General features: G+C 33.9%; 1 protein-coding gene across 1 annotated transcript in view; it reads left to right on the forward strand.

The window, feature by feature from the left end:
- Nucleotides 1–25,116, forward strand: part of LOC118945988 (netrin receptor UNC5A-like) — a 149,144-nt gene that overhangs the window by 18,805 nt on the left and 105,223 nt on the right. The window contains exon 3 of the mRNA XM_036969654.1: nucleotides 10,566–10,970. Coding sequence (XP_036825549.1) covers nucleotides 10,566–10,970 — 405 coding nt within the window. The remainder of the gene's footprint in view (nucleotides 1–10,565; nucleotides 10,971–25,116) is intronic.

Here is a 25,116-nt window from a genome sequence, read left to right on the forward strand (position 1 = left end):
CCCGGGAGAGAATCTCATCCTTTACCTCTGCGCGGAAACCCTCCAGAAGACGAGCGAGCAAGGCCGGCTCGTTCCAGCCACTGGAAACAGCAAGAGTGCGAAACTCAATAGAGTAGTCTGTTATGGATCGATTGCCTTGACATAGGGAAGACAGGGCCCTGGAAGCCTCCTCCCCAAAAACAGATCGATCAAAAACCCGTATCATCTCCTCCTTAAAGTCTTGATACTGGTTAATACACTCAGCCCTTGCCTCCCAGATTGCCGTGCCCCACTCACGAGCCCGTCCAATAAGGAGAGATATGACGTAGGCGACACGAGCAGTGCTCCTGGAGTAAGTGTTGGGCTGGAGAGAAAACACAATATCACACTGGGTGAGGAACGAGCGGCATTCAGTGGGCTCCCCAGAGTAACACGGCGGGTTATTGATTCTGGGCTCCGGAGATTCGAAAGCCCTGGAAGTGGCCGGTGGATCGAGGCGGAGATGGTGAACCTGTTCTGTGAGGTTGGAGACTTGGGTGGCCAGGGTCTCAACGGCATGTCGAGCAGCAGACAAGTCCTGCTTGTGTCTGCCTAGCATCGCTCCCTGGATCTCGACGGCTGAGTGGAGAGGATCCGAAGTCGCTGGGTCCATTCTTGGTCGGATTCTTCTGTTACGGTGCGTGAATGAGGACCCAAAAGCGAATCAACTTAAACCGAGCTTCTTTATTACCAAACATAGGTAGGCTCAGATGGACCGGCAGATTCTGACAGGACAGGACAAGGTTACAGCAAACATGATGACAGTCTGGTTCAGGCATGAATGACACAAACAAACAAGAATCCGACAAGGACAGGAGCAGAAACAGAGAGAGATATAGGGACCTAATCAGAGGGAAAAAGGGAACAGGTGGGGAACGGGGTGAATGGGTAGTTAGAGGAGACAAGGGACAGCTGGGGGAAAGCGGGGGAGAAAAGGTAACCTAACACGACCAGCAGAGGGAGACAGGGTGAAGGGAAAGGACAGAGACAAGACAACATGACAGTACATGACAGGGGGGGGACAGCCTCTATTTTTACTAAAGCTCTTCAGCTGTAAGGGCATTGTGTCTGGCAACGTTGGGTCTTTTGAGTACCTATCTGTATATATATATATCTATACTGTTTAAATGTCAGCCACCAGAGCTATAATACTGCCTCACTTTATTTATTTGAACTATTGTCTATTGTCCTTGAGGACTAGTATATATAACAAGCCAGACGGGCTAATTTTCTAACTTCATCACAATTAATCTGAATAATTTGAGAGTGCTCTTCTCGACCGTTGATGGCCTGATAAATCCTAACCCATACAAACCTATGTGAACTTTGCTCCACCTCGAAATGTGACGAGTTTTTCGGCATATTTCAGAGAAAAGATAAGAACCAAAATAGGATGGGGTATCAGTCAACCAAGACCTGATGAGAAGTTTGATGATATGTACCCTAGCCTACCACGCAAAGTACACTAAGGAGTTATTTTCCCTGGTTGCCACAGACATTCTCAGGAAAGTGACATCACAATTCAAGCCTTCTTCCTGTCTTCTCGATCCAATCCGTCACCTTCCAATCAACAACCTTCTTCAAAAACAGTTTTTAATTGCATATCTGAAGAGGTGCAAGCCATTGTTAATCATTCCCTGTTCACAGGCACTTTCCCCACGCTACTAAAACTTCTATGGTGAAACTTCATCTGAAGAAAAGCATTCTAGATTATTCAGATTTTAGAAATGTTCGGCCAATCTCCAACCTTCCATTCCTAAGCAAAATTCTGTGTGTATTTGTGTTGACTATATATGATAAACAGAGAGTAGCAGCAGCGTAAAGGAGGGGTTGGGGGGGCACAATACAAGTCCAGGGAGCCATTTGATTATATGTTTCAGGAGTCTTGTGGTTTGGGGGTAAAACAGTATTTTTGTTCTAGACTTGGCACTCCGGTACCGCTTGCCATGCGGTAGGAGAGAGAACAGTCTATGACTGGGGTGGCTGCGGTCTTTGACAATTTTTAGGGCCTTCCTCTGACACCGTCTGGTATAGAGGTCATGGATGGCAGGCAGCTTAGCCTCAGCAATGTACTGGGCCGTACGCACTACCCTCTGTAGTGCCTTGCGGTCGGAGGCCGAGCAATTGCCGTACCAGGCAGTGATGCAACCACTGGTGCAGCAGTATAACTTTTTGAGGATCTGAGGACCCATGCCAAGGGGGAATGTGTCCTGAGGGGGAATAGGCTTTGTCATGCCCTCTTAATGACTGTCTTAGTATGTTTGGACCATGATAGTTTGATTATGATGCGGACACCAAGGAACGTAATGCTCTCAACCTGCTCCAACTCAGCCCTGTTGATGAGAATGGGGTCGGTGCTCCTTTTCCTGTAGTCCACAATCATCTCCTTAGTCTGGTTACGTTGAGGGATAGGTTGTTATTCTGGCACCAACTGGCCAGGTCTTGTGTTATTGTGTTATTGACTGTACGCTTGTTTATTCCATGTGTAACTCTGTGTTGTTGTTTCTGTCGCACTGCTTTGCTTTATCTTGGCCAGGTCACAGTTGTAAATGAGAACTTGTTCTCAACTGGTCACCTGGTTAAATAAAGGTGAAATAAAAAATATAGGTATCTGTTGGTGATCAGGCCTACCACTGTTGTGTCATTTGCAAACTTAATGATGGTGTTGGAGTCGTGCCTGGCCATGCAGTCGTGGGTGAACAGGGAGTAAAGAAGGGGATTGAGCATGCACCCCTGAGGGGCTCCAGTGTTGAGGATCAGCGTGGCAGATGTGTTGCTACATACCCTCACCACCTGGGGGCGGCCTGTCAGGAAGTTCAGGATCCAGTTGCAGAGGGAGGTGTTTAGTCCCAGGATCCTAAGCTTAGTGATGAGCTTTGAGGATATTATGGTGTTGAACGCTGAGCTGTAGTCAATGAATAGCATTCTCACGTATGTGTTCCTTTTGTCCAGGTGGGAAAGGGTGGAGTGCGGAGTGTGTGGAGTGCAATAGAGATTACACCATCTGTGGATCTATTTGGTCGGAATGCAAATTGGAGTGGGTCTAGGGTTTCTGCGATAATAGTGTTGATGTGAGCCATTACCAGCCTTTCAAAGCACTTCATGGCTATGGACGTGAGTGCTACGGGTCTGTAGTTATTTAGGCAGGTTGCCTTCGTGTTCTTGAGCGCAGGGACTATGGTGGTCTACTTGAAACATTTTGGTATGACAGACTCAGTCGGGGAGAGGTTGAAAATGTCAGTGAAGACACCTGCCAGTTGGTCAGCACATGCCCGGAGCACACATCCTGGTAATCCGTCTGGCCCAGCAGCCTTGTGAATATTGACCTGTTTATAGGTCTTACTCACGTTGGCTACGGAGAGCGTGATCACACAGTCATCAGGAACAGCTGATGCTCTCATGCATGCCTCAATGTTGCTTGCCTCGAAGCGAGCATAGAAGTGATTTAGCTCGTCTGGTAAGCTCGTGTCACTGTACAGTTCGCGGCTGTGCATCCCTTCGTAGTCTGTAATAGTTTGCAAGCCCTGCCACGTAAGACGAGCATCGGAGCTGGTGTAGTATGATTCAATCTTAGCCTGTTCCTGTTCTACATTATATTAGGAACTATTTAACCGGTCGATAGTTTTTTGCCACCCTTGGTGACTCAGAGAAAATACATGTCACACAAGGCTTCAGTTTACAGTTTTGCAGCAGAAAGCATTAGTTTTCACTGCTACGCAGTTGATGCACAACTTTTTGCTTTTTGTGTCACCTGAGGATTTTAGCTCCACTGTTAAATTAGACTGTATTAGTGATTTAAATACTTGGATGGCTCACAATTTTCTCCAGGTAAATCAAGACCGAGGTATTTATTGTTGGAGCCAAAGCACAGAGAGAGAGAACCTGGCCGCACACATTAATTAGGTAATAAAGATAAAACACCAGGTAAAAACAACTTAGGTGTTATTTTAGAGTCAATCCTTGTCCCATTGCGCTCCTGTGGTGGGCCGGGTGCACAGTTGTACGTGTTTCCTCCGAACACACGCACACACACACACGCACACAGTCTTTTACAACACACACGCGTACGCACACACACACACACGCACACACATGCACACACACACACACTGACTTCACCACGTAGTGCTGGTCACTGAAGAATCATTCTCCCAATATTTTCCCAGCAGATGTGTCCATAGACAATAGCTGGGTAAAGCACAGTTTATTATAGGATAGCTTAGTAATAAGCAGAAAAACATCCTATTGGCCAGTCAACACGTCTCCACACACTCAGAAAACCATCCTATTGGCCAGTCAGCCTATCTACTGGTAGAGAAACCACGTCTGAAACAACAGGCAAGCATTTTCTCACTCTGTAGTTTAATTAAACGAGATGATGGTAGGCTTATCCTGGACAGAGTATTGAGTACAGAGTACACAGTACCACTACACAGCCCTGGATATCCTCTCACAGCAGACCACATAACACTCCACTAATCTCACTCATTATCTACTGAATGCCAGGAGGTCAGGTGAGGTCATCGTTGCTCCGTTTTGCATTGTATTGAGAGAGATAGACTGTGAGGGTGGGAAGTGAGAGGAACGAGGAAAAAGGATGGATGCAGAATAATCTAACAGCAGCAGGAGACTCAAATCCATCCTCTATCATTTTCAAAAACCCACCAGACAAAGCAGATACAGTACATATGAGATAAATAATGTAGAGTATGTAAACATTATATTAAGTAGCATTGTTTAAAGTGACTAGTGATATATTTTACATCAATTCCCATCAATTCCCATTATTAAAGTGGCTGGAGTTGAGTCAGTGTGTTGGCAGCAGCCACTCAATGTTAGTGGTGGCTGTTTAAAAGTCTGATGGACTTGAGATAGAAGCTGTTTTTCAGTCTCTCGGTCCCAGCTTTGATGCACCTGTACTGACCTCTCCTTCTGGATGATAGCGGGGTGAACAGGCAGTGGCTCGGGTGGTTGTTGTCCTTGATGATCTTTATGGCCTTGCTGTGACATCGGGTGGTGTAGGTGTCCTGGAGGGCAGGTAGTTTGCCCCCGGTGATGCGTTGTGCAGACCTCACTACCCTCTGGAGAGCCTTACAGTAGCAGTTGCCTTACAGAGCAGTTGCCGTACCAGGCGGTGATACAGCCCGACAGGATGCTCTCGATTGTGCATCTGTAGAAGTTTGTGAGTGCTTTTGGTGACAAGCCGAATTTCTTCAGCCTCCTGAGGTTGAAGAGGCGCTGCTGCGCCTTCTTCACGATGCTGTCTGTGTGGGTGGACCAATTCAGTTTGTCTGTGATGTGTACTCCGAGGAACTTAAAACTTACTACCCTCTCCACTACTGTTCCATCGATGTGGATAGGGGGGTGTTCCCTCTGCTTTTTCCTGAAGTCCACAATCATCTCCTTAGTTTTGTTGACGTTGAGTATTTTCCTGACACCACACTCCGAGGGCCCTCACCTCCTCCCTGTAGGCCGTCTCGTTGTTGTTGGTAATCAAGCCTACCACTGTTGTGTCGTCCGCAAACTTGATGATTGAGTTGGAGGCGTGCGTGGCCACGCAGTCGTGGGTACGCAGTCGTGGGTGAACAGGGAGTACAGGAGAGGGCTCAGAACGCACCCTTGTGGGGCCCCAGTGTTGAGGATCAGCGGGGAGGAGATGTTGTTGCCTACCCTCACCACCTGGGGGCGGCCCGTCAGGAAGTCCAGTACCCAGTTGCACAGGGCGGGGTCGAGACCCAGGGTCTCGAGCTTGATGACGAGCTTGGAGGGTACTATGGTGTTGAATGCCGAGCTGTAGTCGATGAACAGCATTCTCACATAGGTATTCCTCTTGTCCAGATGGGTTAGGGCAGTGTGCAGTATGGTTGAGATTGCATCGTCTGTGGACCTATTTGGGTGGTAAGCAAATTGGAGTGGGTCTAGGGTATCAGGTAGGGTGGAGGTGATATGGTCCTTGACTAGTCTCTCAAAGCACTTCATGATGACGGAAGAGAGTGCTATGGGGCGGTAGTCGTTTAGCTCAGTTACCATAGCTTTCTTGGGAACAGGAACAATGGTGGCCCTCTTGAAGCATGTGGGAACAGCAGACTGGGATAGGGATTGATTGAATATGTTCGTAAACACACCAGCCAGCTGGTCTGCGCATGCTCTGAGGGCGCGGCTGGAGATGCCATCTGGGCCTGCAGCCTTGCGAGGGTTAACACGTTTAAATGTTTTACTCACCTTGGCTGCAGTGAAGGAGAGTCCGCATGTTTTGGTTGCGGGCCGTGTCAGTGGCACTGTATTGTCCTCAATAGCGGGCAAAAAAAGTTATTTAATCTGCCTGGGAGCAAGGCATCCTGGTCTGTGACTGGGCTGGTTTTCTTTTTGTAATCCGTGATTGACTGTAGACCCTGCCACATACCTCTTGTGTCTGAGCCGTTGAATCGCGATTCTACTTTGTCTCTGTACTGACGCTTAGCTTGTTTGATTGCCTTGCGGAGGGAATAGCTACACTGTTTGTATTTGGTCACCTTGCCCTGATTAAAAGCAGTGGTTTGCGCTTTCAGTTTCACGCGAATGCTGCCATCAATCCACGGTTTCTGGTTTTTCTGGTTTGGGTTTTCAGTTCTGCCCAGAAATGTTCTATATGATTGAGGTCAGGGCTTTTTGATGGCCGCTCCAATACCTTGACTTTGTTGTCCTTAAGCCACTTTGCCACAAGCTTTAACTTCCTGACTGATGTCTTGAGATGTTGCTTCAATATATCCACATAATTTTCCTTCCTCATGAAGCCATCTATTTTGTGAAGTGCACCAGTCTCTCCTGCAGCAAAGCACCCCCACAACATGATGCTGCCACCCCCGTTTCACGGTTGGGATGGTATTCTTCAGCTTGCAAGCCTCCCCCTTTTTCCTCCAAACATAACAATGGTCATTATGGCCAAACTGTTCTATTTTTTATCCAAAAGGTACGATCTTTGTCATCATGTGCAGCTGCAAACCATAGTCTGGCTTCATTATGGCTGTTTTGGAGCAGTGGCTTCTTCCTTGCTGAGTGGCCTTTCAGGTTATGTCAATATAGGACTTGTTTTACTGTGGATATAGATACTTCTGTACCTGTTTCCTCCAGCATTTTCACAAGGTCCTTTGCTGTTGTTCTGAGATTGATTTTCACTTTTTGCACCAAAGTACGTTCATCTCTAGGAGACAGAACGCGTCTCCTTCCTAAGCGGAATGACGGCTGCGTGGTCCCATGGTGTTTATACTTGCGTACTATTGTTTGTACAGATGAACGTGGTACCTTCAGGCGTTTGGAAATTGCTCCCAAGGATGAACCAGACTTGTGGTCTACAATTGTCTTCTGAGGTCTTGGCTGATTTCTTTTGATTTTCCCATGATGTCAAGCAAAGAGGCACTGAGTTTGAAGGTAGACCCTGAAATACATCCACAGGTACACCTGCAATACACTTCCAAGTTAATCAAATCTTGTCAATTAGCCTTTTTAGAAGCTTCTGAAGCCATGACATCATTTTCTGGAATTTTCCAAGCTTTTTAAAGGCACAGTCAACTTATTGTATGTGAACTTCTGACCCACTAGATTTGTGATACAGTGAATTATAAGTGAAATAATCTGTCTGTAAACAATTGTTGGAAAAATTACTTAGATGTCCTAACCGACTTGCCAAAACTGTAGTTTGTTAACAAGAAATATGTGGTGTGGTTGAAAAATGTGTTTTAATGACTACAACCTAGGTTGTATGTAAACTTCCGACTTCAACTGTAGCCTCATTATTTTAATTTTATTGTGTTACTTTTTAATTCTTTTTTTAACTTTAGTTTATTTGGTAAATCTTTTCTTTACTCTTTTTTTAAATGTATTGTTGGTTAAGGACTTGTAAGTAAGCATTTCAAGGTAATGTCTACACTTGTATTCGGCACATGACAAATAAAGTTTGATTTGAACCGCAGGGTAGCCATTTTTCCCTGACCTTATTATTATTTCAGGATTTTAGGCAATGAAGCTGTTTATCTGTTTATCCCCAGAGTCAGATGAACTGATGGATCCAATTTGTATGCGGTATGAAGGAAGTAGGGGGTAGTTTTGCTAGCCAACGCTAACTAGCATAATCGCAATGACTTGGAAGTATATGGTATCTACTAGCATGATAGCAGTTACCATAGACTTCCAGTCATTGTGCTAATACCCGTTAGCAACATCCTCCAAAATGCACGCGGAAACATACCATGTTTTTTTCTTCAATGATTTCATCTTTATTCTACGGAGGTAGAGAAAGGATTTCATCGTTATTCTACGGAGGTAGAGAAAGGATTTCATCTTTATTCTATGGAGGTAGAGAAAGGATTTCATCTTTATTCTATGGAGGTAGAGAAAGGATTTCATCGTTATTCTATGGAGGTAGAGAAAGGATTTCATCTTTATTCTACGGAGGTAGAGAAAGGATTTCATCTTTATTCTACGGAGGTAGAGAAAGGATTTCATCTTTATTCTACGGAGGTAGAGAAAGGGTTTCATCTTTATTCTACGGAGGTAGAGAAAGGATTTCATCTTTATTCTACGGAGGTAGAGAAAGGGTTTCATCTTTATTCTACGGAGGTAGAGAAAGGATTTCATCGTTATTCTACGGAGGTAGAGAAAGGATTTCATCTTTATTCTACGGAGGTAGAGAAAGGATTTCATCTTTATTCTACGGAGGTAGAGAAAGGATTTCATCTTTATTCTACGGAGGTAGAGAAAGGGTTTCATCTTTATTCTACGGAGGTAGAGAAAGGATTTCATCGTTATTCTACGGAGGTAGAGAAAGGATTTCATCTTTATTCTATGGAGGTAGAGAAAGGATTTCATCGTTATTCTACGGAGGTAGAGAAAGGATTTCATCTTTATTCTATGGAGGTAGAGAAAGGATTTCATCTTTATTCTATGGAGGTAGAGAAAGGATTTCATCGTTATTCTACGGAGGTAGAGAAAGGATTTCATCTTTATTCTATGGAGGTAGATAAAGGATTTCATCGTTATTCTACGGAGGTAGAGAAAGGATTTCATCTTGATTCTACGGAGGTAGAGAAAGGATATCATCTTTATTCGTCGGAGGTAGAGAAAGGATTTCATCTTTATTCTACGGAGGTAGAGAAAGGGTTTCATCTTTATTCTACAGAAGTAGAGAAAGGATTTCATCTTTATTCTACGGAGGTAGAGAAAGGATTTCATCTTTATTCTACGGAGGTAGAGAAAGGATTTCATCTTTATTCTACAGAAGTAGAGAAAGGATTTCATCTTTATTCTACGGAGGTAGAGAAAGGATTTCATCTTTATTCTACGGAGGTAGAGAAAGGATTTAATCGTTATTCTCCGGAGGTAGAGAAAGGATTTCATCTTTATTCTACAGAAGTAGAGAAAGGATTTCATCTTTATTCTACAGAGGTAGAGAAAGGATTTCATCTTTATTCTACGGAGGTAGATAAAGGATTTCATCTTTATTCTACGGAGGTAGAGAAAGGAATTCATCTTTATTCTACGGAGGTAGAGAAAGGATTTCATCTTTATTCTACGGAGGTAGATAAAGGGCTTGACTGTCAGAATTTTAATGTATCCCTTTAAGAATGGCAGGGTTTTAATAGCCATATTTTTCTGACCTTTAAGAACTGAAGCCCTATTGATCTTGTGGGGGGGGGGGGGGACGATTGGCTTTCCATAGGATGATTGATGCCTTAGGGAGTGGAGGCTCAGGAGGAGGCATTCCTTCAATTTATCAATGTGGAAGAGGGATAGGGAGGGAGAGAGGACAAGTAGTAAACAGTATAGGAAGTAAGAGGGTGGGAGAGAGGAGAGAGAGAGAGAGAGGGAGGAGAGAGGGAGGAGAGAGGAGAGAGGAGAGAGAGAGAGAGAGAGAGAGAGCGAGAGAGAGAGAGCGAGAGGGAGGAGAGAGGAGAGAGAGGAGAGAGAGAGAGAGAGGGAGAGAGGGAGAGAGGGAGAGGTAGTAAACAGTATAGGAAGAGAGAGAGAGGGAGAGAAAGAGAGAGAGAGAGCTAAAGATGGAAGGAGAGAGAGAGAGATGGAGGGAGAGATTTGGAGAGGGAGAGAGAGAGAAGAGATGGGTAAACTTTTTTCAGAAGAACATATACAGGATACTACCCTACACAACATAACTTTCACTCCAAGTCAAAACTCGATAACCTACAACATAATTTTTTACAAAATTACCTGGAAGGATTCCTACTACCAAAGAGTCTTATTCCCAAGGACTGTCCAGCAAATTCTCTGGCAAGCCAACGACCAGCAAAATATGCACAACAGAAACCTGCAGATACCATTCAACCTGGAACTGAGTGAGTAATGTTTAGCCTGAAGCTACTTTTTAAAGCTAAGAAGGAAAAGACATTACGATGACCTATTTGACTTTTTAAAGACTGGATGCTAAATTCAGACTACCAAACTTGTTAGGACAGAACAGATTCCTCAGCAACTAAGGTGTGAAGTCAGAGGTGTGAAGGCCAACAATAGCAGGAGAGTGTCACAGCCTCCCCCACCCACGGCTTCCCCCTGTCCAGAGGCCTCCGGGGCCCCCTGTTCACCGGTTCCCCCTGTCCAGAGGCCTTCGAGGCCCCCTGCTCCACGGCTTCCCCCTGTCCAGAGGCCTCCGGGGCCCCCTGCTCCACAGCTTCCCCCTGTCCAGAGGCCTCCGGAGCCCCCTGCTCCACGGCTTCCCCCTGTCCAGAGGCCTCTGAGGCCCCCTGCTCCATGGCTTCCCCCTGTCCAGAGGCCTCCGGGGCCCCCTGCTCCACGGCTTCCCACTGTCCAGAGGCCTCTGAGGCCCCCTACTTCCCCCTGTCCAGAGGCCTTCGAGGCCACCTGCTCCACGGCTTCCCGCTGTCCAGAGGCCTTCGAGGCCCCCTGCTCCACGGCTTCCCCATGTCCAGAGACCTTCGAGGCCCCCTGCTCCACGGCTTCCCACTGTCCAGATTGAAAAAGCTTCTTCTACTTTTCCTAATGCACAAGTGTCTATCTCCACCCTGCGAGCTCGAAAAGACTTCCACCCTGCTAACATACAGCGGGTAAACGCAAGTATTTCCAGTGGCTCTGCCTCAAAACCAAATGTTTACCTGGCCCACCACTCCACCCTGGACTTGAACAGCCATTACGACCAGGTCCACCTATACAAGGCAGCAGTGTCCATCTTCCCCAGGACCCTAAAGACCATCGCCCTCAACCGCAACACCTCAAACAGGAGCAACAGACCAACGGACACCCCGGCCAGACCAGCGAGACACTCTACCAGATGCTCATTAAGCTCTGCTCACACCGAGGCCAAACCACACGACTAACAACATTTGACACTTTATGGAAGGCCTGAGGTCATCTGCTTTTGGCATAAAAAGCAGGAACCAAAGAAATTAGAAATACAGACATTGCCATCTTATAAGAAACATGGAGGAGGTTGACCCACTGGTTTCCCTCTAGGTTACAGAGAGCTGGTTGTCCCATGAAAACACGGAAGAGACACAGAAGGTGTGCTAATTTTGTTAAGAGCAGACTTAACACTCTCTATTAAATTAAACAAAACAGGAACATTTTACATTTGGCTAGAAATGATCTCAACGTCCTCCTGTGTGCTTCCTATATTCCTCCCCCAGAATCACCTTTAAATGAAGCTTCACCATCCAGGAGATCAATCATTTCCATCAACTAGTCTGTGGCAACCTAAATGCCAGAACAATTTCATACTGTTAAGAAATACTATAGATGGAAGGAACGTTGAAACTTGTCCAACAACAAATCCAATCCCTCCTAAACAATATCCTGGACAAAATGTTTTTTCTACAGTAGTATATGAGCCCAAGCCCGAAAAAAATCATATAATCAAAACAGTATTGAGCTTTTAAAAACTCACCTCACTTTAATGAATCAATTTTGAAGAAAGAAGTTCAACAACAGGTTGAAACTGAGTGTAAAACATGGTCGCTGTCAATGTTGATTTCAAAGTCTTAACAAAACGAAATGGACAGCTTTCTAAACACCCATATTACAGCTAGACTACTGTTATTATATTACAGATGATATGTTATTATATTACAGATGATATGTTATTATATTACAGATTATATGTTATTATATTACAGATGATATGTTATTATATTACAGATGATATGTTATTATATTACAGATGATATGTTATTATATTACAGATGATATGTTATTATATTACAGCTAGACTACTGTTATTATATTACAGATGATATGTTATTATATTACAGATGATATGTTATTATATTACAGATGATATGTTATTATATTACAGCTAGACTACTGTTATTATATTACAGATGATATGTTATTATATTACAGATGATATGTTATTATATTACAGATGATATGTTATTATATTACAGATGATATGTTATTATATTACAGATGATATGTTATTATATTACAGATGATATGTTATTATATTACAGATTATATGTTATTATATTACAGATGATATGTTATTATATTACAGATGATATGTTATTATATTACAGATGATATGTTATTATATTACAGATGATATGTTATTATATTACAGATGATATGTTATTATATTACAGATGATATGTTATTATATTACAGCTAGACTACTGTTATTATATTACAGATGATATGTTATTATATTACAGCTAGACTACTGTTATTATATTACAGATGATATGTTATTATATTACAGCTAGACTACTGTTATTATATTACAGATGATATGTTATTATATTACAGATGATATGTTATTATATTACAGATGATATGTTATTATATTACAGCTAGACTACTGTTATTATATTACAGATGATATGTTATTATATTACAGATGATATGTTATTATATTACAGATGATATGTTATTATATTACAGCTAGACTACTGTTATTATATTACAGATTATATGTTATTATATTACAGATGATATGTTATTATATTACAGATGATATGTTATTATATTACAGATGATATGTTATTATATTACAGATTATATGTTATTATATTACAGATGATATGTTATTATATTACAGATGATATGTTATTATATTACAGATGATATTTTATTATATTACAGATGATATGTTATTATATTACAGATGATATGTTATTATATTACAGATGATATGTTATTATATTACAGCTAGACTACTGTTATTATATTACAGATGATATGTTATTATATTACAGATGATATGTTATTATATTACAGATGATATGTTATTATATTACAGATGATATGTTATTATATTACAGATGATATGTTATTATATTACAGATGATATGTTATTATATTACAGATGATATGTTATTATATTACAGATGATATGTTATTATATTACAGATGATATGTTATTATATTACAGATGATATGTTATTATATTACAGATGATATATTATTATATTACAGATGATATGTTATTATATTACAGATGATATGTTATTATATTACAGATGATATGTTATTATATTACAGCTAGACTACTGTTATTATATTACAGATGATATGTTATTATATTACAGATGATATGTTATTATATTACAGATGATATGTTATTATATTACAGATTATATGTTATTATATTACAGATGATATGTTATTATATTACAGATGATATGTTATTATATTACAGATGATATGTTATTATATTACAGCTAGACTACTGTTATTATATTACAGATAATATGTTATTATATTACAGCTAGACTACTGTTATTATATTACAGATGATATGTTATTATATTACAGATGATATGTTATTATATTACAGATGATATGTTATTATATTACAGCTAGACTACTGTTATTATATTACAGATGATATGTTATTATATTACAGATGATATGTTATTATATTACAGATGATATGTTATTATATTACAGCTAGACTACTGTTATTATATTACAGATGATATATTATTATATTACAGATGATATTTTATTATATTACAGATGATATGTTATTATATTACAGATGATATGTTATTATATTACAGCTAGACTACTGTTATTATATTACAGATGATATGTTATTATATTACAGATGATATGTTATTATATTACAGATGATATGTTATTATATTACAGATGATATGTTATTATATTACAGATGATATATTATTATATTACAGATGATATGTTATTATATTACAGATGATATGTTATTATATTACAGATGATATGTTATTATATTACAGATGATATGTTATTATATTACAGATGATATGTTATTATATTACAGATGATATGTTATTATATTACAGATGATATGTTATTATATTACAGATGATATGTTATTATATTACAGATGATATGTTATTATATTACAGCTAGACTACTGTTATTATATTACAGATGATATGTTATTATATTACAGATGATATGTTATTATATTACAGATGATATGTTATTATATTACAGATGATATGTTATTATATTACAGCTAGACTACTGTTATTATATTACAGATGATATGTTATTATATTACAGATGATATGTTATTATATTACAGATGATATGTTATTATATTACAGATGATATGTTATTATATTACAGATGATATGTTATTATATTACAGATGATATGTTATTATATTACAGATGATATGTTATTATATTACAGATGATATGTTATTATATTACAGATGATATGTTATTATATTACAGATGATATGTTATTATATTACAGCTAGACTACTGTTATTATATTACAGATGATATGTTATTATATTACAGATGATATGTTATTATATTACAGCTAGACTACTGTTATTATATTACAGATGATATGTTATTATATTACAGATGATATGTTATTATATTACAGATGATATGTTATTATATTACAGATGATATGTTATTATATTACAGCTAGACTACTGTTATTATATTACAGATGATATGTTATTATATTACAGATGATATGTTATTATATTACAGATTATATGTTATTATATTACAGATGATATGTTATTATATTACAGATGATATGTTATTATATTACAGCTAGACTACTGTTATTATATTACAGATGATATGTTATTATATTACAGATGATATGTTATTATATTACAGATGATATGTTATTATATTACAGATGATATGTTATTATATTACAGATGATATATTATTATATTACAGCTAGACTACTGTTATTATATTACAGATGATATGTTATTATATTACAGATGATATGTTATTATATTACAGATGATATGTTATTATATTACAGCTAGACTACTGTTATTATATTACAGATGATATGTTATTATATTACAGATGATATGTTATTATATTACAGATTATATGTTATTATATTACAGATGATATGTTATTATATTACAGATGATATGTTATTATATTACAGCTAGACTACTGTTATTATATTACAGATGATATGTTATTATATTACAGATGATATGTTATTATATTACAGATGATATGTTATTATATTACAGATGATATGTTATTATATTACAGCTAGACTACTGTTATTATATTACAGATGATATGTTATTATATTACAGATGATATGTTATTATATTACAGATGATATGTTATTATATTACAGATGATATATTATTATATTACAGATGATATGTTATTATATTACAGATGATATGTTATTATATTACAGATGATATGTTATTATATTACAGATGATATGTTATTATATTACAGATGATATGTTATTATATTACAGATGATATATTATTATATTACAGATGATATGTTATTATATTACAGATGATATGTTATTATATTACAGATGATATGTTATTATATTACAGATGATATATTATTATATTACAGATGATATGTTATTATATTACAGCTAGACTACTGTTATTATATTACAGATGATATGTTATTATATTACAGATGATATGTTATTATATTACAGATGATATGTTATTATATTACAGATGATATATTATTATATTACAGATGATATGTTATTATATTACAGATGATATGTTATTATATTACAGATGATATGTTATTATATTACAGATGATATATTATTATATTACAGATGATATGTTATTATATTACAGCTAGACTACTGTTATTATATTACAGATGATATGTTATTATATTACAGATGATATGTTATTATATTACAGATGATATGTTATTATATTACAGCTAGACTACTGTTATTATATTACAGATGATATGTTATTATATTACAGATGATATGTTATTATATTACAGATGATATGTTATTATATTACAGATGATATGTTATTATATTACAGATGATATGTTATTATATTACAGATGATATGTTATTATATTACAGATGATATGTTATTATATTACAGATGATATGTTATTATATTACAGATATGTTATTATATTACAGATGATATGTTATTATATTACAGATGATATGTTATTATATTACAGATGATATATTATTATATTACAGATGATATGTTATTATATTACAGCTAGACTACTGTTATTATATTACAGATGATATGTTATTATATTACAGATGATATGTTATTATATTACAGATGATATGTTATTATATTACAGATGATATGTTATTATATTACAGATGATATGTTATTATATTACAGCTAGACTACTGTTATTATATTACAGATGATATGTTATTATATTACAGATGATATGTTATTATATTACAGCTAGACTACTGTTATTATATTACAGATGATATGTTATTATATTACAGATGATATGTTATTATATTACAGATGATATGTTATTATATTACAGATGATATGTTATTATATTACAGATGATATGTTATTATATTACAGATGATATATTATTATATTACAGCTAGACTACTGTTATTATATTACAGATGATATGTTATTATATTACAGATGATATGTTATTATATTACAGATGATATGTTATTATATTACAGATGATATGTTATTATATCACAGATGATATGTTATTATATTACAGATGATATATTATTATATTACAGATGATATGTTATTATATTACAGCTAGACTACTGTTATTATATTACAGATGATATGTTATTATATTACAGCTAGACTACTGTTATTATATTACAGATGATATGTTATTATATTACAGCTAGACTACTGTTATTATATTACAGATGATATGTTATTATATTACAGATGATATGTTATTATATTACAGATGATATGTTATTATATTACAGATGATATGTTATTATATTACAGATGATATGTTATTATATTACAGATGATATGTTATTATATTACAGATGATATGTTATTATATTACAGATGATATGTTATTATATTACAGATGATATGTTATTATATTACAGATGATATATTATTATATTACAGCTAGACTACTGTTATTATATTACAGATGATATGTTATTATATTACAGATGATATGTTATTATATTACAGATGATATGTTATTATATTACAGCTAGACTACTGTTATTATATTACAGATGATATGTTATTATATTACAGATGATATGTTATTATATTACAGATGATATGTTATTATATTACAGATGATATGTTATTATATCACAGATGATATGTTATTATATTACAGATGATATATTATTATATTACAGATGATATGTTATTATATTACAGCTAGACTACTGTTATTATATTACAGATGATATGTTATTATATTACAGCTAGACTACTGTTATTATATTACAGATGATATGTTATTATATTACAGCTAGACTACTGTTATTATATTACAGATGATATGTTATTATATTACAGATGATATGTTATTATATTACAGATGATATGTTATTATATTACAGATGATATATTATTATATTACAGCTAGACTACTGTTATTATATTACAGATGATATGTTATTATATTACAGCTAGACTACTGTTATTATATTACAGATGATATGTTATTATATTACAGCTAGACTACTGTTATTATATTACAGATGATATGTTATTATATTACAGATGATATGTTATTATATTACAGATGATATGTTATTATATTACAGATGATATGTTATTATATTACAGATGATATGTTATTATATTACAGATGATATATTATTATATTACAGATGATATGTTATTATATTACAGATGATATGTTATTATATTACAGATGATATGTTATTATATTACAGATGATATGTTATTATATTACAGATGATATGTTATTATATTACAGATGATATGTTATTATATTACAGATTATATGTTATTATATTACAGATTATATGTTATTATATTACAGCTAGACTACTGTTATTATATTACAGATGATATTTTATTATATTACAGATTATATGTTATTATATTACAGATGATATGTTATTATATTACAGATGATATGTTATTATATTACAGATGACATGTTATTATATTACAGATGATATGTTATTATATTACAGATGATATGTTATTATATTACAGATGATATGTTATTATATTACAGATGATATGTTATTATATTACAGATGATATGTTATTATATTACAGATGATATGTTATTATATTACAGATGATATGTTATTATATTACAGATTATATGTTATTATATTACAGATTATATGTTATTATATTACAGCTAGACTACTGTTATTATATTACAGATGATATGTTATTATATTACAGATGATATGTTATTATATTACAGATGATATGTTATTATATTACAGCTAGACTACTGTTATTATATTACAGATGATATGTTATTATATTACAGATGATATGTTATTATATTACAGATGATATGTTATTATATTACAGATGATATGTTATTATATTACAGATGATATGTTATTATATTACAGATGATATGTTATTATATTACAGATGATATGTTATTATATTACAGATGATATGTTATTATATTACAGATGATATATTATTATATTACAGATGATATGTTATTATATTACAGATGATATGTTATTATATTACAGATGATATGTTATTATATTACAGATGATATGTTATTATATTACAGCTAGACTACTGTTATTATATTACAGATGATATGTTATTATATTACAGATGATATGTTATTATATTACAGATGATATATTATTATATTACAGATGATATGTTATTATATTACAGATGATATGTTATTATATTACAGATGATATATTATTATATTACAGATGATAAGTTATTATATTACAGATTATATGTTATTATATTACAGATGATATGTTATTATATTACAGATGATATGTTATTATATTACAGCTAGACTACTGTTATTATATTACAGATGATATGTTATTATATTACAGATGATATGTTATTATATTACAGATGATATGTTATTATATTACAGCTAGACTACTGTTATTATATTACAGATGATATGTTATTATATTACAGCTAGACTACTGTTATTATATTACAGATGATATGTTATTATATTACAGATGATATGTTATTATATTACAGATGATATGTTATTATATTACAGATGATATGTTATTATATTACAGCTAGACTACTGTTATTATATTACAGATGATATGTTATTATATTACAGATGATATGTTATTATATTACAGATGATATGTTATTATATTACAGATTATATGTTATTATATTACAGATGATATGTTATTATATTACAGATGATATGTTATTATATTACAGATGATATGTTATTATATTACAGATGATATGTTATTATATTACAGATGATATGTTATTATATTACAGATGATATATTATTATATTACAGATGATATGTTATTATATTACAGATTATATGTTATTATATTACAGATGATATGTTATTATATTACAGATGATATGTTATTATATTACAGATGATATGTTATTATATTACAGATGATATGTTATTATATTACAGATGATATATTATTATATTACAGATGATATGTTATTATATTACAGATGATATGTTATTATATTACAGATGATATGTTATTATATTACAGATGATATGTTATTATATTACAGATGATATGTTATTATATTACAGATGATATGTTATTATATTACAGATGATATGTTATTATATTACAGATGATATATTATTATATTACAGATGATATGTTATTATATTACAGCTAGACTACTGTTATTATATTACAGATGATATGTTATTATATTACAGATGATATGTTATTATATTACAGATGATATGTTATTATATTACAGATGATATATTATTATATTACAGATGATATGTTATTATATTACAGCTAGACTACTGTTATTATATTACAGATGATATGTTATTATATTACAGATGATATGTTATTATATTACAGATGATATGTTATTATATTACAGATTATATATTATTATATTACAGATGATATGTTATTATATTACAGATGATATGTTATTATATTACAGATGATATGTTATTATATTACAGATGATATGTTATTATATTACAGATGATATGTTATTATATTACAGATGATATGTTATTATATTACAGCTAGACTACTGTTATTATATTACAGATGATATGTTATTATATTACAGCTAGACTACTGTTATTATATTACAGATGATATGTTATTATATTACAGATGATATGTTATTATATTACAGATTATATATTATTATATTACAGATGATATGTTATTATATTACAGATGATATGTTATTATATTACAGATGATATGTTATTATATTACAGCTAGACTACTGTTATTATATTACAGCTAGACTACTGTTATTATATTACAGATGACATGTTATTATATTACAGATGATATGTTATTATATTACAGATGATATGTTATTATATTACAGCTAGACTACTGTTATTATATTACAGATGATATGGTATTATATTACAGATGATATGTTATTATATTACAGATGATATGTTATTATATTACAGATGATATGTTATTATATTACAGATGATATGTTATTATATTACAGATGATATGTTATTATATTACAGCTAGACTACTGTTATTATATTACAGATGATATGTTATTATATTACAGCTAGACTACTGTTATTATATTACAGATGATATGTTATTATATTACAGATGATATGTTATTATATTACAGATGATATGTTATTATATTACAGATGATATGTTATTATATTACAGATGATATGTTATTATATTACAGATGATATGTTATTATATTACAGCTAGACTACTGTTATTATATTACAGATGATATGTTATTATATTACAGATGATATGTTATTATATTACAGATGATATGTTATTATATTACAGATGATATGTTATTATATTACAGATGATATGTTATTATATTACAGATGATATGTTATTATATTACAGATTATATGTTATTATATTACAGATGATATGTTATTATATTACAGATGATATGTTATTATATTACAGATGATATGTTATTATATTACAGATTATATGTTATTATATTACAGATGATATGTTATTATATTACAGCTAGACTACTGTTATTATATTACAGATGATATGTTATTATATTACAGATGATATGTTATTATATTACAGATGATATGTTATTATATTACAGATGATATGTTATTATATCACAGATGATATGTTATTATATTACAGATGATATATTATTATATTACAGATGATATGTTATTATATTACAGATTATATGTTATTATATTACAGATGATATGTTATTATATTACAGCTAGACTACTGTTATTATATTACAGATGATATGTTATTATATTACAGATGATATGTTATTATATTACAGATGATATGTTATTATATTACAGATGATATGTTATTATATTACAGATGATATGTTATTATATTACAGATGATATGTTATTATATTACAGCTAGACTACTGTTATTATATTACAGATGATATGTTATTATATTACAGCTAGACTACTGTTATTATATTACAGATGATATGTTATTATATTACAGATGATATGTTATTATATTACAGCTAGACTACTGTTATTATATTACAGATGATATGTTATTATATTACAGATGATATGTTATTATATTACAGATGATATGTTATTATATTACAGCTAGACTACTGTTATTATATTACAGATGATATGTTATTATATTACAGATGTTCTGGTCCTTCAGTGCGTTAGTAGAACAGGTTTGTGACTACTTTTCAGAAGTTTAGGGTCACTTAGAAACATCCTTGTTTTTGAAAGAAAAGCACATTTTATTATATTTATTCCATACAAAATCTGCCGTTTCCAGCTAAAATAGTCATTTACAACATTAACAATGTATTTCTGATCAATTTGATGTTATTTTAATGGACAAACAATGTGCTTTTCTTTCAAAAACAAGGATGTTTCTAAGTGACCCAAACTTTTGAACGGTAGTGTACATGCATATTGTTACAACACTGTTACATAGCCGATAATATACCATTTTAAATGTGTTTATTTCCCTTTTGTGTGTTATCTATTTCACTGTAAACATATGTTTAGAGAGAGAGAGAGAAAGAGAGGGAGGGAGAGAAAGAGAGGGAGAAAGAGAGGGAGAGAGAGAGAGAAAGAGGGAGAGAGAGATAGAGAGGGAGAGAGAGAGAGAGAGAGAGAGAGAGAGACAATGATGTATACATATGTGCAGCTTATGCTCCTCCTTCAGATTCATCATATTATGATGATCAGTTTTTTGACAATCTCCAGACAGAAATCATTACATTTCAGGCGCAGGGTAAAGTGCTTCTTTGTGGAGATTTCAATGCAAGAACAGGTTCTGAGCCTGACTACACTGATGCGGGAGGTAACCACCACATATTTGGACACCCCTCCTTGTACAGTAGCCCTATTATAAATAATAGAAACAGTCCTGACCAAATACTGAACAAAAATGGAAAAGAGTTGGTACATCTCTGTCGAGCCTTAGGTCTGTACATGCTTAATGGTAGAATCAGAGGGGACTCTTTAGGTCAGTTTACTTACTGCTCAGCTCTTGGGACAAGTGTAGTCGATTATGCCATCACTGACATTGACCCCTCCTCCATTAGTGCATTCACTGTCAGACCACAGACACCATTGTCAGATCACAGTCAGATCAACGTGTTTCTGAAGAAATTAACTGGCAATATTCATTCAAAAAAACAGCCCAATAAACTTTACAACATAAACCAATCGTTCAGATGGGCTCCAAACAGTGCAGAGGCATTCATTGAAACATTGAACTCAAATGAAATGATGAACTCTATACAGTTTTTCAATAACTCACAGTACCAAAACAATAAAGATGGTGTCAATTCAGCTACCCAAAACATCAACTGCATATTCCAAAAAGCAGCATCGAAAGCAAATTTGAGAAAACCAAAGCAATGCAACATCAGAAGCAAAAATCAAAATGTTTCTGACAAATGGTTTGATAATGAATGTAAAACAATTAGAAAACACCTAAGACAAATGTCAAACAAAAAACATAAGCAGCAAAACAACCCAGAGCTACGATATGAATACTTTGAAACTCTGAAACAGTATAAACAAACACTGAAATGCAAGAAATTGAATTATACCAACAAGACACTTGATGAAATTGAAAACGCAATTGACCAAAATCAGTTCTGGGACATGTGGAACAATTTAAGCACATCAAAGCCACAAGAATTAGCCATACAAGATGTAGGAATTTGGAAAACTTACTTTGATAATCTATACAAAAACATCCCACAAAAAGACTTAAACCAGAACCAATTAGAAATTAAAGAAAAATTGAACATCCTGGAATCAGTCATTAAAAACAACCAAAATCCATTAGATTACCCAATAACCCAACAAGAACTAAATGAAAAGCTAAAATCTATTAAATCAAAAAAGGCTTGTGGTGTAGACAACATCAGAAATGAAATGAATGAAATGAAAAGAAATGAAATGCTGCACACCAGCACACCTGAGTTGCAAAATGCTGTGCTTAAATTGTTCAACATGGTTTTAACTTCTGGCTGCTTCCCTGATGTCTGGAACCAGGGGCTCATCTCCCCTATCCACAAAAGTGGAGACAAATCAGACCCCAATAATTACAGGGGAATTTGCGTCAACAGTAACTTGGGAAAGATTTTCTGTAGCATTTTGAATTCAAGAATTCAAACCTTTCTTCAAGAAAAAAATGTAATAAGTAAATGTCAAATTGGCTTTCTCCCTAACCATCGCACTACTGACCATATATACACCTTACACACACTAATTAATAAACACGTCCACCAAAAAAAAGAGGGCAAAATCTTTGCTTGCTTTATTGACTTTAAAAAAGCATTTGATTCGATTTGGCATGAAGGGCTATTCTACAAAATTCTACAAAGTGGGCTTGGTGGTAAGGTGTATGACTTAATAAAATGTATGTACACAAAAAACAAGTGTGCAATAAAAATCAAAAACCAAAGAACAGAATTTTTTTCACAATGTCGAGGTGTGAGACAAGGCTGCAATTTGAGTCCAAATCTTTTCAACATTTATATCAATGAATTAGCAGACATGTTGGACCAATCTCCAGCCCCAGGACTCACACTATTTGACACAGAGGTGAAATACCTGCTATATGCTGATGACTTGGTACTTCTATCACCAACCAAAGAAGGTCTTCAACAAAACATTAATATTCTGGAGCAATATTGCCATAATTGGGCCCTGGCAGTAAATTTCCAAAAAACTAAAATCATGATTTTCCAAAAAAAACCCAGATGTCAGAAACACAAATGTAAATTCACCCTGAACAACACCTTAATTGAACACACAAAACATTACACCTACCTTGGTCTGACCATATCTGCATCGGGAAACTTTAATATGGCAGTGAAGGCACTCAAAGAAAAAGCCCGCAGAGCAATGTATGCAATAAAAATGAAATTATTCAAAATCAACATCCCAATTAGAATTTGGACTAAAATATTTGACAGTGTAATCCTACCAATAGCACTTTATGGAAGTGAGGTTTGGGGGCCACTCAATAAACTGGATTTTAAAATGTGGGACAAACATCCAATTGAAGCCCTACATGCAGAATTCTGTCGGAAAATTCTACAAGTCCAGAGAAATACACCAACTAATGCATGTAGGGCAGAATTGGGCCGTTTTCCAGTAATAATGAAAATACAGAAAAGATCATTAAAATTTTGGCTACATCTAAATT

The sequence above is a fragment of the Oncorhynchus mykiss genome, chromosome 31 (assembly GCF_013265735.2).
Source record: "Oncorhynchus mykiss isolate Arlee chromosome 31, USDA_OmykA_1.1, whole genome shotgun sequence".
NCBI classification, from domain to species: Eukaryota; Metazoa; Chordata; class Actinopteri; order Salmoniformes; family Salmonidae; genus Oncorhynchus; species Oncorhynchus mykiss.